This window comes from Mustela putorius, unplaced genomic scaffold, assembly GCF_011764305.1.
Source record: "Mustela putorius furo isolate JIRA1106 unplaced genomic scaffold, ASM1176430v1.1 tig00003871_pilon_pilon_pilon, whole genome shotgun sequence".
Taxonomy (NCBI): domain Eukaryota; kingdom Metazoa; phylum Chordata; class Mammalia; order Carnivora; family Mustelidae; genus Mustela; species Mustela putorius.
Genome location: NW_025422023.1, coordinates 10,393,432 through 10,412,460, shown reverse-complemented (window position 1 = coordinate 10,412,460; position 19,029 = coordinate 10,393,432). Strand labels below are relative to the sequence as shown.

The 19,029-nt window shown below is 34.6% G+C and overlaps 1 protein-coding gene across 4 annotated transcripts in view; it reads left to right on the top strand.

The window, feature by feature from the left end:
• SLC9B1 (solute carrier family 9 member B1) overlaps positions 1–19,029 on the top strand; it is a 66,354-nt gene that overhangs the window by 7,814 nt on the left and 39,511 nt on the right. For 3 of the 4 annotated variants that reach the window (XM_004748153.3, XM_004748155.3, XM_004748154.3), the window contains 2 exons: positions 10,096–10,165; positions 11,860–11,998. In XM_004748153.3, the coding sequence (XP_004748210.1) occupies positions 10,097–10,165; positions 11,860–11,998 (208 nt within the window). In that variant the 5' untranslated portion in view covers position 10,096. Of the gene's footprint in view, positions 1–10,095; positions 10,166–11,859; positions 11,999–19,029 lie in introns of those variants that run through there. The other variant, XM_045067062.1, reaches the window with a different exon arrangement.

Genomic DNA, 19,029 nt, shown 5'->3' with positions numbered 1-19,029 from the left:
AACTTTACTATTTGGTGAGGAAAACCATTATGGTTAGGGCTAAGGGAAAGACAAGGATATAAAACATGTTCTGAACCCTGGAAAACCTTACCATTTTATTGTAGAAACATGATCTCGGCACCTGAAAAGAATAAAAATTCAAGATAATACCTGATTAATGAGAACAAACACCTAATACTATAGGAATTTTAACAGTGGCAAAGTCGATTTGAATTGGAGTACTCATTTAGTCCAGATTTGTATTGTCCTGATTAAATAATAATGCCAACTAGTCATTATCTTAAAAACAAAACAAAAAGTCCTGTTCTAATTTGAATGCTCTTTATAAAGAATATTCTCTTTGTAGATACAACTTTCAAATTCATTTGTTCAGAAAGGCTTATACTAAGTTTTTACTTGATGATCTTTGACATACACTCAAAAAGACTTCTTTGTATGAAAGATAACAATAGCTCCAAACATCCTAAAATAATACATGTAAATACACATTGATGCTTATGCTTTACCTAACATTCATTTAATAAATATATGTTAAATGAGCATTATGTGTCAGTAATACTTAGTGACTCTGGGCATGGGCTACATATTGAAACACACCTGAATTCAAATCCCAGTTCTGCTTTCAATGGAAGGAATAAAAGCTGCAATCTCACTTAGAATAGTTTATACTTAATTCTAAGTATTAAGATTTTTTGAAAGAAATTTCAGTTATTATGTATCCAATTATTAATACTGCTGTCAAACTTAATTGATATTTTTACATCTGTAGGGGAGAGAAATAAGGAATGATTTTAAAGCATTTGGTTAAACCACAGAGTGAATGATCCATACTTAAAAGAACTAAGAATTGGCCATAAATTTTGCTGAATGGTAGGGATAAAGTCAATAGATGTCGCCGTTGCACAATACTGCTTCAAAATGATAAACAGTATAGAGTACAAGAACACAGACCAAGGAAAGACAACTAGTTGTTTCTATTATATGATATACATACATACATACATATATACATATTTATATAAGATGTGTCGGTAGTTCCCAAGCAACATGTGTTGATATTCTCTCATGCTGTTTCTTAGTAAGTCCATAAGTGAATAGAAAGGAGAGTAGACTTAAAAGTGGCAAAAACCTTTGATCATCTAACCTCCTCCCTCTCTCCCCCATTTTACAAGTCTGGACAAGGAAGTGAAGTGACAAGAAATTGACTCAATACTATGTAGCAGAAAGCTTGGATTTCCCAACTTTATGATACCCTACTGTTTCTGTTAACATTTATAATAAAAGAGACATTCTAATAAAACCAGAGCCTCTTAAATCCATCAAAACTTTCTACCACTTTAAAAGCAAAATCTAACAATATGATAGCATCCCCCATTTCTAATAAAAATTATCAGTTGAATACCATAGCTTTTGCTATGAACTGTAAAAGCATCTCACTTTATCCCCATAATAGCAAGATATGTAGTCTATATTTAATTATTTCTGTCTTATTCCAAAAAAGATTTTTTTTAAGATTTATTTATTTATTTATTTATTTGACAGAAAGAAATCACAAGTAGTCGGAGAGACAGGCAGAGAGAGAGAGAGGGAAACAGGCTCCCTGCTGAGCAGAGAGCCTGATGCGGGACTCGATCCCAGGACCCTGACATCATGACCTGAGCCGAAGGCAGCGGTTTAACCCACTGAGCCACCCAGGCTCCCCCAAAAAAGATTTTTAAGAAATTTATTGAGGGGCACCTGGATAGCGCAGTCCGTTAAGCATCCCACTCTTGGTTTTGGTTCAGGTTGTTATCTCAAGGTTGTGGGATTGAACCCCTCATCGTGCTCCACACTCAGCATGGAGTCCGCTTGGGATTCTCTACCCCTCCCTGCCAACTCTCTTAATCTCTGTCTCAAATAAATAAAGTTTTAAAAAGAAGCTTACTGAAATAAATATATCATAAAATTAATAATGAAACTGAAGTAATCATAAAAGATACTAGAATATAAAAACCACTATTAAGTCTTCTTTTTGTTAATATATGAAAATCATGCCATAATGTCTAGTAGAATCAGATTTGATTGGCTAGTGTCAAATTTTGTTCTGCCTTCTCTACCTGTGAGCACAAAGTAAGAAGAGTAGATAGTATTATGCTCATTAAAAGATAACCAGATACTATAATTTCCCCCAAGATCATGCAAGTAGTATATTTCTGATTTCAAAGCCCTCATTCTTTCCATTTTGCTGGCTATCCAGACATATAATGAGAGGACTCCTAACAGGATACAGTCACGTAACCCCTAGACACCTGGATTGCCACAATTCTGATTTATACAGGTAGGCTATTGTTTATATCAAATTTATTTTGAAAATTGCACAGAGTTGTTGACAAGATTTATTCTGTCAAGAAACTGACTCCTAAGAATTTATTAAAAGAAAAATAAATGTTAGGAGCTTATCTACATTTTAAATTACAAAATCGAGTCCCACATTGGGCTCCTTGCTCAGCAGGGAGCCTGCTTCTCCCTCTGCCTCTGCTGCCACTCTGTCTGCCTATGCTCGCTCTCTCCCCTCCTCTCTCTCTGATAAATAAATAAAATATTTAAAAAAATAATAATAAATTACAAAATTTGTATTGTATTAAGGAAATTGGCATTTGAAAAATTGATTATCTAAGAAAAAGACATCTCCAGGGGAAGTGAGAAGTCCAAAGGAAAACAGATAGGCACAATATTTAAAAAGAAAGAAGGGGGCAATGGGGAGAGAGCTAAAGCTCATATATCCTGCCTAGCCTGCTTCCGATCCCTAAATTACTCAGGTATCTGGATTTTCCTCTTTATCTTCCCCCTTTTTTGTACCAAAAATCTTTTTAAAAATCTTTAAAAATCTTAAATCTTACCTTAGCCAGGGTCCTAGCTCTCCAAACCTTCCTTTCTTCTTAACATGCAGAAATGTTTCTGTTTTTGTTGTCATTTTGAGTATGTGGCATTTTAAAATTCTCAGTTCTTGGGGCACCTCGGTGACTCAGTGGGTTAAGCATCCACCTTCAGCTCAGGTCATGATCTCAAGGTCCTGGGATCGAGCCCCACGTCGGGCTCTCTGCTCAGCAGGGACCCTGCTTCCCCCCTCCCCACTCTCTGCCTGCCTCTCTGCCTTTTTGTGATCTCTCTGTCAAAAAATAAATGGAATCTATAAAAAAATAAAATTCTCAGTTCACTCCATATTTGTTTCAAAAATATTTATTAAGTGTTTACCACATAATAGATCAAGGGTAAAACTGGTTATTGTCCCTTCTCTCGTGGAGCACACAACTTTCCAGTTCCCTCCAAGATGTAATAGGTTCACTGCAACCTCTTTTTTTCACTGCTCACAGTAAAAACTCTAGACAAAACCTGAAGAGCAACTACATGAAGATCAAAAAGTAAAAAAGCAAGTGGATTGTGAAGAAGAGTCAAAACTACAAGACTGAATTTCTTTTGCAGCTTTGACCTGAAGGCAGGCTCCAGTCATAAAACCAATGCAATGATAGCACAGGAGGCCAAAACTACAATAGAAAACCTATTTTTATGACCTGCAGATGTGGGAAAATGGAGTCTATAGTTTAAAGAGAGAATGAGGAATCCTCCTTATTGATGTTGTTTTCCTTTTGTGACTTTTCCCCATTAATTAATTAATTAATGATTTTTCCTCTATTAATGACATTATGGGCTATTACAACTCAGAGAAAAACCAGAGTTTTTCAGGTGGTCTGAAAACCATATTCAGACCAAAGAAACCAGGAAAAAAGACCTTGAGAGATAGCAGGGTATATAGGATATAGATATAGGAGAAGAAAAGAACTGGAGAATGAGTTTCCTTACCCATCCAGGGGCTTTGGGTCATCTCCATCTGTGCATGCATGAGACAGAACATTGAAAATAGGAACAGACTCAAAGGAACCCTAGAATTTTTAGTTAGCAGTTAGCAGAAAAAGATGTTAAAATTACTATGACTGTAAGAACTAAAACTAGGAAACTTAGAAGAAAATATAGGAGAAAACCTCATGATATTAGATTTGGCAGTGATTTCTTTGATTAGATAGCCAAAGCACAGGCAATAAAAAATATAGATACATACATTGGACTATATCAAAATTTAAAATGTTTGTGTGTTGAAAAACACCACCAACAGAGAGACAAGACAAGCCACAGAATGAGAGATTAGTGCAAATAATTGATCAGGCAAGTGATTAATATCCAGAATATATAAAGAACTCTTACAACTTGAAAACAAAAGTGAATAACCCAGTTAAAAACTCGGCAAAGGGGTGCCTGGGTGGCTCAGTCACTTAAACCTCTGCCTTCAGCTGAGTTATGATCTCAGTGTCCTGGGATGGAACGCCGCATCAGGTTCCCTCCTCAGCAGTGAGTTTGCTTCTCCCCCTTCTTCCCCCTCTGTGATCTCTCTCTCTCAAATAAATAAATTAAATCTTTAAAAGAAAAACTGGGAAAAGGACTAAAATGATATTTTTTTCTTTTAAATTATTTTTATTAACATATAATGTATTATTTTCCCAGGGGTACAGGTCTGTGAATCATCAGGCAAAATAGATATTTTTCTTTTTTATTTTAATATTTTATTCATTTATTTGTCGAGAGAGATCTCAAATAAGCAGAAAGGCAGGCACAGAGAGAGAAAGGGGGAAGCAGACTCCCCGCTGAGCAGGAGAGGCAGATGTGGGGCTCAATCCCAGGACCCTGAGATCATGACCCGAGCTGAAGGCAGAGGCTTAAGCCACTGAGCCACCCAGGTGCCCCCAAATAGATACTTTTCTAAAGAAGTTATACAAATTGCCAATAAGGGCTCAAGGATGCTCATAATCATTGGAAAATGGCAATGAAAACCACAGTGAGATACCATTTCATACCCATTGGGCTGGCTATTATGAAAAACAAAGTAGCATGTGCTGCCAAGTATGTAGAGAAATCAGAACCCTTGTGCAGTACTGGTATGTATATAGGATTGTATAGGCATAGTCACTGTGGAAAACAGTGTGGCAGTTCCCCTAAAAATGAGACAATTATAATATGATCCAGCAGATTTCCTTCTGTGTATATACCCAATATAATTGAAGGCAGATACTTGAACAGTTATCTGTATATCCATGTTCTTATCAGTATTATTCACAATAGACAAAAAGTCGAAATGACACAAATATCCATCAATGAATGAATGGATAAACAAAATGTGGTATATATATACAATGGGATGTTATTTATCCTTAAAGGGGAAGGAAATTCTGATACATGTTACAACATGAATGAATTTTGAAGACATTATATTAAGTGAAATAAACCAAATGCAAAAGGACAAATATTATAGATTCCATTTATCTGAGGTACTTAAGGTACTTTAATTCATAAAGATGGAAAGTGGAATGTGGTTTCCAGGGAGTTAGGAGAAGAGAGAATGGTGAGTTAATAGGAAATTGGATACAGAGTTTCAGTTTGGGATAATAAAGTTCTGGAAATGATAGTAGTGATTGTTGCTTAATAATATGAACGTACTTGATGCCAGTGAACTGTATACTTTACAATGGTAACTTTTTTGTTATATGTATTTTATCACAATGGAAGAAGATTTTTTAATAACTATGATTAATATCAGCCAAGAACATATTATCTTCAAAGGAGCCATGGTAAGAATTAACAGTTAATGTCTCAATAGAAATCATGGGAGCCAGAATAGAGAGGAACATCTTTAAAATTCTTAAAATAACTTCTGATATGGAATTCTGTATTCAGTGAGAATAGCTTTCAAAAGTAAAGGTGAAATAAAGACACTTAAGGCAAACAAATAAGGAATGTGTTGCCAACAGATATATATTAAAACAAATATTGAGGACAGACAATACCAAGGTCAACAAGGATATAAAACTGTAAAGACAGGTTACAACTAGTGCAATAAGGAAAGAAAAAAATAAAGTATATAAAATTTAGAAAGGAAGAAATAAAACATTTGCTGACTATGTGCTTGTGTACTTAGAAATCTCAAAGAATCATTAGAATAAAGTGAATTTATCAAGGCTTAGATATAAAGTAAATAAATTAAAAATTACTTGTATTTCTGCATACCAGCAAAAAAACAAGTAATAAATTTTTTAAATGGTACCATTTGGTACATCCCAAAAAACATCAATACCTAGAAATAGGTCTAATGAAAGATATGTAAGAGCTCTACACTGAAAACTATAAACATTACTAAGGTAAACTAAAGAAAATCTAAGTATAAAGAGATACAGTGTTCAAGAATTAAAAGACTCAGTAGTGTTAAGATGTCAGTTCTCCCCAAATTGACCTACAGATTCATGCAATTTCTTTTTTTTTTATTTAATGCAACTTCTGTCAAAATTCCACCAGAGAGAGAAAGTGTGTGTGTATAAATAGACAACCTTATTCTAAAATTTATGTGGAAATATAAAGAGATAAATAGTCAATCCTACTCTGAAGGAGAACAAAACTGGAGAACTTCCAACACTAGGTAACAATTCCTATTATACAAGTACTAGTGTAGTGTTGGCATAAGAATAGACAAATAGCCAGTGGAACAGAAGAAAATGAAAAATAAATTCACATATATGTGGTCACCTGATTTACAACAAAGGTGACACTGGAATGCAATGGGTAAAGGATGTTTTTTTTTTTTAAGATTTTATTTATTTATTTGACAGACAGCAAGAGAGGGAACACAAGTAGAAGTGGGAGGGGAGAAGCAGGCTTCCTGCTGAGCAGAGAGCCCGACTCAGGGACCCTAGGCCATGGGATAATGACCTGAGTCAAAGGCAGACACTTAGTGACTGAGCCACCCAGGTGGCTTTTTAATAAATGATACTAAGTCAGTTCAATATTGATACAAGAAAAAATGAATTTTACCTCTTCTCACACCATACATAAAAATCAATTCCAGATGGATCTTAGAATTAAATGTGAAAGGCAAAACATTAATGCATCTAGAAAAATATATAGAATACCCAATAAGTTTGGGGTTGGCAAAGACTTAAAAAACAATAAAGCTCTAATTATAAAGAAAAAGGATAAATTAGACTAAATTAAAATAATAATTTCTGTTCGTTCAAAGACATCATCAATGTGAAAAGACAAGCCACAGAATAGAAGACAACATTGCCTATTTATATATCAAATAAAAGATTTGATTCTGGAATACATAACTAAAAAAAATCAGTAAAAGTCTGCCAATACATTTTTTTAAATGAGCAAGAGATTTAAACTGACACTTTACTACAGAAAATATTCAAATGGCCAATAAATATGTGAAAATAATGTTAGTCACCATGAAAATGCAACTTAAGGGGCACCTGGGTGGCTCAGTACGTTAGAGCTTCTGCCTTCGGCTCAGGTCATGATCCCAGGAGGCTGGGATCAAGCCAGGCATAGGGCTCTCTGCTCAGCAGGGAGCCTGCTTCCCTTCCTCTCTGTCTGCCTGCCTCTCTGCCTACTTCTGTCAAATAAATAAAAATTAAAAAAAAAAAAAAGAAAAAGAAAATGCAACTTAAATCCACAGTGCAACAGCTCCTGAATAGCTAAAAGGAAAAATATGATACCAAGGTTAACAAGGATTTAAATAGTATTAAAGAGTATTTGGTTCAAATTCCAGCTATGCCATTTGCTAGCTGTGTGATATGCGGAGTTTGAGAGGAAGGGTGGAGGATCATAAGAGGTAGGGAGGGGAAAAAATGAAACAAGATGAGACGGGGTGGGGAGACCATAAGAGACTCTTAATCTCAGGAAACAAATTGAGGGTTGCTGGGGTGGGAGGGAGGGATAGGACAGCGGGGTGATGGGCACTGGGGAGGGTATGTGCTATGGTGAGCGCTATGAATTATGTAAGACTGATGATTCACAGACCTGTACCCCTGAATAAATAATACATTATATGTTAATTTTAAAAAAACTCATAGTGTTGTGGAAATGATTCATGTTGAATGCTTAACTTAATCCAATTTGTATCAGCTTTTATATCATTTAATCCTCACAATAACCAATATATTTAGCAATAAATCATTACAGGTAAGGAAATTGAGGCCTATGGAAATAAATCACTCCTCATGGTTATTAAAAGATAAAGGGGTGAAATACATTTCTATATCAGCTCCAAAGTCCTTACTTTTAGTTGCTCTGCTTACTACCTACAGTTCCTCTCTTGGCAGATATGTAAAGAGAGTATTGAGTAGTTGCCAGGCATAAATGTTACTTGACACAGTATCAAATTTCTCTTACAGCGGCTAACATGTACATTTATTGTTCAGACTCCTTATCTAGGTTTTGAAGTTCTGTTGCATGGTTCTCTTGCCTGGATTCCAAGTCCTGCTATCCTAACCATGACCTAGTTATAGATTTTTTTTTCCTTAAGATTTGTTTATTGATTTTTAGAGAAAGAGGGGGGGCTGGGGGAGAGCAAAGGGAGAGAACATCTTAAACAGACTCTGTGCTGAGCACAGGGACAGACTCGGGGCTCAATTTTACAACCCTGAGATCACAACTGAGCCAAAACCAAGAGTTGGAGGTTCAACCGACTGAGTCACCCAGGTGCTCCAACATAGCTGTAGATTTTAAAATACGCTACCTAGTGTCTTATACAATTCTTGGTGCCATGTTTGCTTCTTCCTGTCTACCTGCCTAGTTATGACTCACAGTTTCTCCTAAGTTAGGTCACAGCTCAAATGTCACCTTGATGATCATTGTAACATCTTCTAGGTTTATTTTCTTCAGTACTTAATCACAACCTGAAAATATATTGTCTTTCTCTTCCTCTCACCAAGAATATCATCTCCAGAAGAGCAGAAACCTACCTTTGTTTTATGTTATTTTGCTGTTTTATCTTCAGAGCCTAGAAGAATAGACATTCAATAATTACTGTATGGATGGGACTTTGTGTCCCGATCTCACAACTCTTGTGCACTCCAGCTCAAATTTCTTAATATTTCTAGCCCTGAGCCTATCCTTTCAGAACTTGACACAGTTTGGGTGATTTCACTTACTCTCCTTGTTCATACAGCTTACTCACTTTTAACTTCTAGTCTCACAGTTAATGACAGGCTCTCATTCTAATGACCAAATAGTTTCTATATTCCCTTCATTAAAATGGAATTTTACTTTAAAGGGACTTAGCTATTTTTCATCACATCTTAAAAATAAAAGTTATTTTCTGTTTTAATGTCGTAAATTAGTTATGATTCCTTATAGGATTTTACACACTAATATTTTACTTCATTAAAATGAGGCAATAAATGTAAAGCACTTGGCATATGTGGTGGATACTCAAATGTTAATGATTTTTTTTTTTAAATTGCTTGTCTTTTTTAAAAAGTCTAGATACAGGAAATACTGTGAGGTTTGGTCTTATCAAGTACCTAAAAATTCAGACTTGAAGTTTTAAATTTTTTCCTGAACAGTAACTCAGGAATTGAAAGACATTTTTATGGCAGCAGAAGTCACAGAGAAGGTAGAAATAATAGATATTTAAAAATAAGTTTCCAATAAATAAATAAATAAATAAAATAAGTTTCCAGACCTAATTCTTCTCCTGATATGGTCCTATTTCATTCTGTTTTTTTCTAGTTCATTGTTATTCAAAATGAAACTTATTTTATTTTGTTTAAATGTTGCACCTATGGATCTTTCAAATGGACTACATATAAAGATAGTATGTATCAATAACTTACAGATGTAGGTATTAATGCAGTTGATCATATTTAATTTTAAAAATTTTGGACTCTTCTGACAGGGATGTGACTGAAATGCTGGAAATTATTTTAGTGCATAAAATAAAGAACTGGGTTTTCTGATACATGCTTTTACGATATGACCCACCATTATGAACTACTGAGAGGTATTAAATTTCTGTGTGATAATGGTCTTTAAAACATATGTACATGATTTTGCTTCATAACTTTACAATGAATATTTGGGACTGTCTTAACTATGAAGATATCTGGCTTGACTGTGAAACAACTTTATGATAAAAAATCATTAAAAAATTAATCCCTCTTATACATGTTTGTTTCAGATATCTGTATAGTACTATTTTATTCAAATTGTTTTTCTTTTAAACATTAGCATGTACACCACAGAATCACAAAATGAACATCTGGAGGATAAACACACCCCATCATCTACAACTTCTCAGGTAAAAACCTAAAACTATTTTGTAATGTACAATATAAAAATCAATCTGATCTTAAAGTTTATTTTTCAAGTTTACCAGTTAGGTTTCTATTATATGTCTAGTTAAAAAATGAGAAGGGGTCACTTAAAAATAACTAGTTTAAACAGGTACTAAGAAATGAGCAAAAGGAATGAAAAGATGGAAAGGGGTGACTAAAGATTATTTTGGAGTAAAGAGTTCAGATATCAAGAATAATGGAAATATGGCTTATTATTTCTCACCATATCTAGGAAAAACTCAATAATTTAGACTATAAGAGGTAAAGAAATTAATTAAAATGGTGTGTTATATATTTGAAAAGAACCAAGTTTTTATTTTTCTAAGAGTACAGAGTAAGTCATAAACCTTTTGGTCTATTTTACTCCATAATAATTGCTTATGATTAGAATTATAAATTATTTACTTTTTTAAAACAGAGGCTTCTATGGTTCTCAAGGGCCCAAATTTTCTTCTTTTAAATATTTAAAATATTCACCATTGATTCAAATTACTTGTCTGTAAAGACTTTATCCTAGTCTCTGTCAATTTGTTATAAATTCTGAAATAATAAAACTTAAAATAGTATGGTCTTACCTCATATGACCTTTAACCCACACTAATCAAAATTCATCTTTGTGTCTTTACCTTGGCCCTTGTGTATAGTGACAGACTTCCCACAGAAGCCTTTATAACAGAACTCCAAAAAATTAATTATGATCAGATTTAAAGAACTTTGATATTAAAAGAGCTGCATAATTCATTTACATCAGCTGCTGTGATGCCTTTGCCTCCCTAGTCATTAAATGTTTCCTCTTTGCTTCCTTAATATGTCCATGCCTCTAGCCTTTGCTCCCAGTTCTTCTGATAATCCTGTGTTCTCTCTCCACTGCACTCAAAGTATTATCAATACACTCAAAGTGTTGGCCTGTGTGTACACATGCATACATGTGCATGCACACACACACACCATGACAATGAGGCAAAACTGATGATTTCTATTTCAGGGTTAATGCTACTCTGTTTTGTTTTGTTTTTGTTTTTGTTTTTGTCTTGTTTATCTTGGTAGAAACCTCTCAATATTCTCACCAACTAAGATGTCTTTTTTTTTCTAAGCAGTTTCATAATTAGACTAACTACCATTAAAAGCCTGGAAGATGCAGCTAAACCCATGAATTACCTAAGGATGTTATCTATAATTAATAGTGGGAGCATGAACCTTAAATTTCTGAAAGCTTTATCTGTTTTTCTCATTTTTTTCAGTTGTATAATTTTTCAAAGAAATGAGTCCAAGTAAAATTATATTTCACCTCCTTTCCAACGTAGTTGTATTTTCATTCTACAAAAGTTTTATTAAATAATCGTTGGCAGTAAGACTGAAGAGGAACACTTTTAATTATTCTGCCTACAGTATAGCTCATTTATTCAATATGCATAAATCACAAATTAAAAATAGCAGGGACTCAAGTCTATAAAAGCTAAATCAAGGTGCTCTACAAAGTGCTCTGTTGTGACATCCTCAAATACCTATTGATATAGTGCATGAATATTCTTTTATATGTGTAATTCTCCAGGGTGACAGTAATGATATGAATTTAATTATGAGATTTGGTGGTTTTGTACTGTCATAAAATTGTATGAAAGTGTATTTTTTCAAAGATTTCCTTGCTTTACTTCAGATCCTCAAAGATAGTAATATTAGTGAACATGAAGAAACTAAGGAAACAGTCTTGTCACAAACAGAGGAAACAAAACCACAGATGGAAAAGACTTGTTCTTGTCCTCCACAAGGAAAACTGAATAAATTTATTACAAATGGTATGTGAAATAAGAAATGTAAGTAAAGAGAAAACCAGAGATGTATTTGATAAATATATATTTTTAAAGATTTTCTTTATTTATTTGACAGAAATAGAGCACAAGCAGGGAGAGCAGCAGAAGAAGAAGTAGGCTCCCCGCTAAACAAGGAGCCTGATTTGGGGCTTGATCCCAGAACCCTGGGATCATGCATGACCCAAGCAGAAGGCTGACACTTAACTGAGCCATTCAGGTGCCCCTATATTTGATGAATATGATAAATATTAAAACACGAACCAACAAAGCCACTGCTAAATCTATATATTTACTGTACACTTTAGCTATATACTTCAGTTCTTATTACAAGCAATATGTGGACAAAGAGGAAATATTTCCTTAACTGTCAAAAACTAATAATAATTGCTTAACAGATACATATTTTAATTTTTTCATGACTTCTATTAAATCTTGGGGATTAGAAACAGCATAGATTAAGGGGCGCCTGGCTGACTAGGGCAGTAGAGCATCTGATTCTTGATCTCAGTGTTGTGAGTTCAAGCCCCACAATGGGTGTGGAGCCTACCTGGAAGGAAGAAAGGAAGGAAGGAAGGAAGTAAAAGAAAGAATGACATTGATTAAATGATTAAAGATTTTTATTTAAACCCTACTTTTGATATTTAGTTTTTTAAAGATTTATTTTTGAGAGAGAGAGAGAGTGAGGAGAGGAGCCGAGGGACAGAATCTCAAGCAGACTTCCCATGGAATCCAGAGCCCATTGTGGGGCTCAGTCTGACAACCCATGAGATCATGACTTGAGCCAAAATCACCAGTTGGACATGTAACCAGCTGAGCCACCCAGGTACCTCTGATATTTAGTTTTAAGTCAGCTGGAATGAACATTATACCCTTGGCAATATTAAGGTTCTTAATAAAATTAGGACCCAAATTTTTAAAGAGCTGCTGCCTTGTAAAGGATTGTATATTGCTTTACCATTAAAATTTTAAAGCATCTCATTGTCGTATATTTATATATTGTCACCTAATATTAATAAAAGATTTTCTTGATTTTTATCTAGATATTCTATATGATTTAACTTAGATTTTGGTCTCCATAAATATAGATCCTATAAAGAACAATATTTAGTTTAAAATATGATGAACAAGTAACTGAAGTTTTAAAATTTTCTTTTTAAGATTTTATTTATTGAGAGGGAGAGAGAGCATGCACATGCGGAAGCTGGGGGAGGGCAGGAGGGAAAAGGGGAGAGAAAATCTCAAGCTGACTCTGCACTGAGTGCCAAGCCTGACACACTTGATCTCATGACCCTGAGATCACAACCTGAGCAGAAACAAAGAGTCAGACACTTATAACCAACTGAGCCCTCAGGCACTTCTAAAATTTTACTTTATTTACTGCTTACTAAATTTAAACTTTTGAAACCAGATTTTACTAATTGATTTTTCCCTTAGTAAAAGTTACTTTTTAATTCACATCAATATTTTTTTTAAGATTTTATTTATTTGTTTGACAGACAAAGATCACAAGTAGGCAGAGAGGCAGGCAGAGAGAGAGGAGGAAGCAGGCTCCCTGCTGAGCAGAGACCTCGATCCAGGACCCTGGGATCATGACCTGAGCTGAAGGCAGAGGCTTTAACCCACTGAGCCACCCAGGTGCCCCTTAACATCAATATTTTTAAGGATTCTAAAGCTGAACTTGAATATCTGACAGTGAAAAGTGATTGGACTTCTTTGTAAACATAATTTCTGCACATAGATCTTACATGCACATTCCCATGACCATATACTCTATACAGTTGGCATTGTCTATACAGCAATTGTTAGGAGTAGGGTCAGGGCCTGTGAAGAGAGGAAAATGTATTGGTCACCAAAGATTATCCACTGAGATTGAGAACTGCAGTTTGCTCAGGAACTAATTTAGGAGTTTTATAACACCAGTATTGAAACTACAAATATACTTGGGTTTATAACTGGTTTTCCCCTTTGTTTGCTTTCATTTTTGATTTTTCAAATTTAGAGAAATTTATAGGAAAAGGATCTTCCATGTTTCTATCTTAGGGAGTGTATATTCTTGTATTCTCTTTTTGTGTCTCTGTCTGTCTCCATCTCCATCTGTCTGTCTGAGTCTTATCTCTGTCTCTCTCACACGCACAACTACACCCTATATATTGGTGTACAGAAACTCTTAAAACATATTTTCTAGATAATAGCATATATTCTAGATAATGGAGATAGAGCTGCAGTTTCTCTATAAATCATATTTAATTCACCAATCCCATAATGTATATGTTAATTTAGTAAGAAATCTAAACTCTCAATCACATGCAGAAATCAATCTCCTCACTTTTAATCACACTATTTATGTCTTTTATTTGGGTGGCAGCTTGCCTAGTACCAAAGAAATGGATATTCTAGAAAAATAAGTTTAGGTTTTAGGCTATTATTCTTTTTTTGTTTCTTTTAAGTTTGCTTTCAGTAAAGATACTTTGTTTTCAATAAAAGGTACTTTATAACCTTTTTCATAAAGTTGTTTTTCCTTTAAATAAATAAAAGGAAAGCTTTATTATATGTCCAACTATGACTTTCAAATAATCTTAGGGCCAGAATTTCCCCATTAAAATCTTATCATCAGAAAAAAAAATCTTATCATCAGTATTATGAAGTAAGCAGTCTTGAAAGTTTAGAGCTCAAAAATAATATCCCAGATACTTTCAATTTCTGGTCCAGCATCATCCCTCCTCCTTAACATATAAAAAGCTGACTAAACTGAAAAATTAATGACTCTTATTTTATTTATTCCACCAAAAAGGTAAGGCTAGAGGGCAAATAACTACCCCCAAATTGGAGACAGCATGAGGACACAAAGGATCATAACTTATCAGAGCAGAAACCTCTGTGAGAACCAGTACTAGGGTAGGTATACCTACATTTTAATTGACAAATTGGCTAGGGACTCAGGATGGATAAGTCTGAGTGGGGTAGGCCAGTCATGGTGCGGGAAACACACTTTTGTGAGTTTTACCTCCAGGAGCCATCTGGCAGGTGGAGGGGGAAAGTAATCATATGCAGTATACTAGAGCTTTCTGCTCTTCTTAAGAATACCTTCCCTCAAGAGAAACTGTTTGATCAGAACCTAACCTATGGGGATTTTATCTGAACCAAACTGGCCAGAGAAAAGAGAAATAACCAAAACTTATCCCCTCTGTATAACCCCCACTAGCCATCCTATAAAACCTAATGGGATAGGAAAAAAAAAAAACAACTAAGAGTCACTTGTGAGGTTCATAGTACAGGAGCAAAGGCTCACTAAAGACTGGTTCAACTCTATAGAAGTCTTCCCCTTCCCACACAACTTACCACTCTATTACCAAAGGTCTTTTTACCCAGGACAATATATTCACTTTTAAGCAAAAATATGTAAGATGTATTTAAAGACCAAACAAACAAACAACAACAACAACAAAAACAGTTTAAAGAGACAAAATATCAGTAGACCCATATATTGCAGGGATGTTGGAATTATCAAACTGTGAATTTTAAAAACTATGACTAATATACTTAGGCCCCCAATGGAAAAGTAAACATGTAAGAATGGAAGGGTAATGTAAGGGGGAAATGGAAGTCCTCAGAACCAAAAAAAAAAAAAAAAGCTAGAAATTAAAAACACTAATGGAATCAAATGTCTTTGATGGCTTCATTAATAGACTGTACACAGCTGACAAAAGAATCTCTGAGCTTGTGGATCTGTCATTAGGAAATTCCAATGCTGAAAAGTAAAGAGGAAAAAAAGGTTGAAAAAAGGGAACAGAATACACAAGAACTGTGGGATGACTACAAAACATAATGGGATTAGCAGAGAAGAAGAGAAAAGGCAGCAGAATAAAGATTTGAAAGCAATAATAACTGAGAATTTCCCCCAAATTAACACCAGATGGAAAAGCACAGATCCAGGAAGCTCAGAGAATTCCAAGCAGGATAAATACCAAAAAATAAACAAACAAACAAAAATACTACACTTGATTATATCATATTCAACCTATAGGAACTCAAAGATTTTTAAAAGTCTTGAGAGAAGCCGGGGAGGGGGAGCACTTTACTGATAGAGTAGCAAAGGTAAAAATTATATCTGACTTATCTGCCGAAATGATGCAAGTAAAAAGAGAATGAAATGAAATATTTAAAGTGTTGAGACAAAAAAAACACACCAGCCTAAAATTCTGTATACTACAAAATCATCTTTCAAAAGTGAAGGGTCTCTTGGGTGGCTCAGTGAGATAACTGTCTGATTTTTTATCTGAGGTCATAATCTCAGGGTTGTGAGATTGAGCTTCGCATCAGGGTCCACACTGGGCATGGAGCCTGCTTAAGAGTCTCACACACACACTCTCTCTCTCTGTCTCCCAATGTTCCTCACCCCCAAATTAAAAAAAAAAAAAAAAAAAAGTGAAAGAGAAATAAAGACTTTCTCAGACCAACAAAAATCAAACCAGCAAATCTGCCTTGCAAAATGTTAAAAGAAATTCTTCAGAGAGAAAAAAATTATATGGGTCAGAAACCCAGATTTACATGAAGAAGGAAGAACATCAGAGAAGGAGTACATGAAGGTAAAACAAAAACTTTTTTTTAATATTCTTAAATGATTGAACACATAACATTTCACAATAATAGCAAAAATATGTTCACTGACTATATGCATTATTCTCAAACTTACATGGAACATGCACCAAGATGGACCACATTCTGTCATATGCATACAAAACACCTTAATTAATCTAAAAGAATAAAAATCATCCAATATATGCCCTCTGACAATAAAGGGTTTAAGCAAAAATTCCAAAGGCAGTTGGAAAATTCTAAAATACTTGGAGATTAAACAATACATTTCTAAATAGTACATGGGAACCTCAAGTGATATTTTAAAATAGTTGGAACTAAATGAAAATAAAAATACAACTTATGAAAATTTGTGGGATGCAGTGAAAGCAGTGCTTAGAGGAAATTTTATAAAATTTAGGGGTGCCTGGATGGCTCAGTCAGTGAAGCGGCTGCCTTCAGCTCAGGTCATAATCCTGGAATCCCAGGATTGTGCCCACATCCTGCTTCCTGCTCTCTGGGGAATCTGCTTCTCCCTCTACCCCTCCCCATGCTCATGCTCTCTCTCTCTCTCTCTCTCTTTCTCTGGCTCATTCTCTTTCAAATCAATAAATAAAATATTTTTAAAATAGTGAGAATTTATAACATTGAATGCACATTTTAGAAAAGAATAAGAATCTAAAACCAATCTTCTAAGCTTCCACATTAGGAAACCTGAAAAAGGAGCAGATTAAGCCCAAAGTAAACAAAAGAAAATAAATAGCAAAAATTAGAGCAGATATCATTGAAACTTAAAACAATAGCAAAAATTTTAGATGCCTGGGTGGCTCAGTCTTTAAGTATCTGCCTTCAGCTCAGGTCATGATCCCAGGGTCCAGGGATTGAGCCCTGCATCAGGCTCCCCACTCTGCAGGAAGCCTGCTTCTCTCTCTCTCTCTCATCCCCCCTATTGTGTTCCCTCTCTTGCTATGTCTCTGTCAAATAAATAAGTACAATCTTTTTTTAAAAAAATAGCAAAAAATCAATGAAACTGGTTCTTTTATAAAAGAACCAGTTCTTTTATAAGGTTGTTTTATAAGGTTGATAAGCTCAATAGACCTCTAGCTAGGCTAAGAAAAACACAAAGAAATTATAATCCACTAATATTAGAAATTTAAGAAGGGACATCACTACATCACTACCCATAGACCTGTAGAAAGATATTAAAGATAAGATAAAAAGATAATAAAGGAATGCTATGAACATCTCTTAGCTCACCAATTTGATAATTGAGAGGAAATAGCCATTTTCTTGAAAAACACAATCTACCAAAATATACACAAGAATAGTGCTCGCTTCGGCAGCACATATACAAAATATACACAAGAATAGACAATCTTAATAGGAATATATCTATTAAATAAATTGATTCAAAAATTAATAACCTCCCAAAACAAAAGGCACCAGACCTAAAGTGGCTTCACTGGAGAATCTTACCAAACATTTAAGAAAGAAATTATTCCAATTTTCTACAATCTCTTCCCAAAGATGGAAGCAGAGGGATAGTTCCCAAATCATTCTGTGAGGTCAGCATTTGCCTCATATCCAAATCAAAAACATTACAAGAAAAGAAAACCATAAACCAGTATCCCTGATAAGCACAGAAGATCCTCAACAAAATATTACTAAATTGACTTAACAATGTATAAAGGAATTATACATCATACAACCATGTGAGATTTATTCTAGGTATGCAAGGTTGGTTCATATTTGAAAATGAATGATTGTAATCCATAACATGAACAGGCTAAAGAAGAGAAATCATATGATCATAATAATAGGTGCAGGAAAAACATTTGACAAAATCCAATATCCATCATAATTTACAGATAGAGGGAAACTTCCTCAGCTTGATAAAAAAAAAAAATAAAATATACTAAAAACCACAGCCACCATTATACTAAATGGTGAGAAACAGAAGCTTTCCCACTAAGACGAGGAATAGGACAAGGATGCCCTCTCACACTACTCCTTTTCAATATCATACTAGAAGTCCTACCTAATACAATAAGAAGAGCAGAAACAAAACATATGAAGAAATAAAAAATACAAAAACAAAGTATATAAAGAAATAAAACTTCCCTTGTTCACAAATGACATGATTGGGTAGAAAATTAAAATAATCAAGAAGAAAACTCCAGAGACAACAAATAAGCAAGTATAACAAGATTGTAGGATAGAAGGTTAATAATACTAAAGTTAGTTATTGTCTTCATATGTACCAACAATGAATAAATGGAATTTGAAATTGAAAATAGGGGCACCTGGGTGGCTGAGTGGGTTAAAGCCTCTGCCTTCGGCTCAGGTCATGGTCCCAGGGTCCTGGGATCGAGCCCCACATCGGGCTCTCTGCTCAGCAGGGAACCTGCTTCCTCCTCTCTCTCTCTCTCTCTCTGCCTACC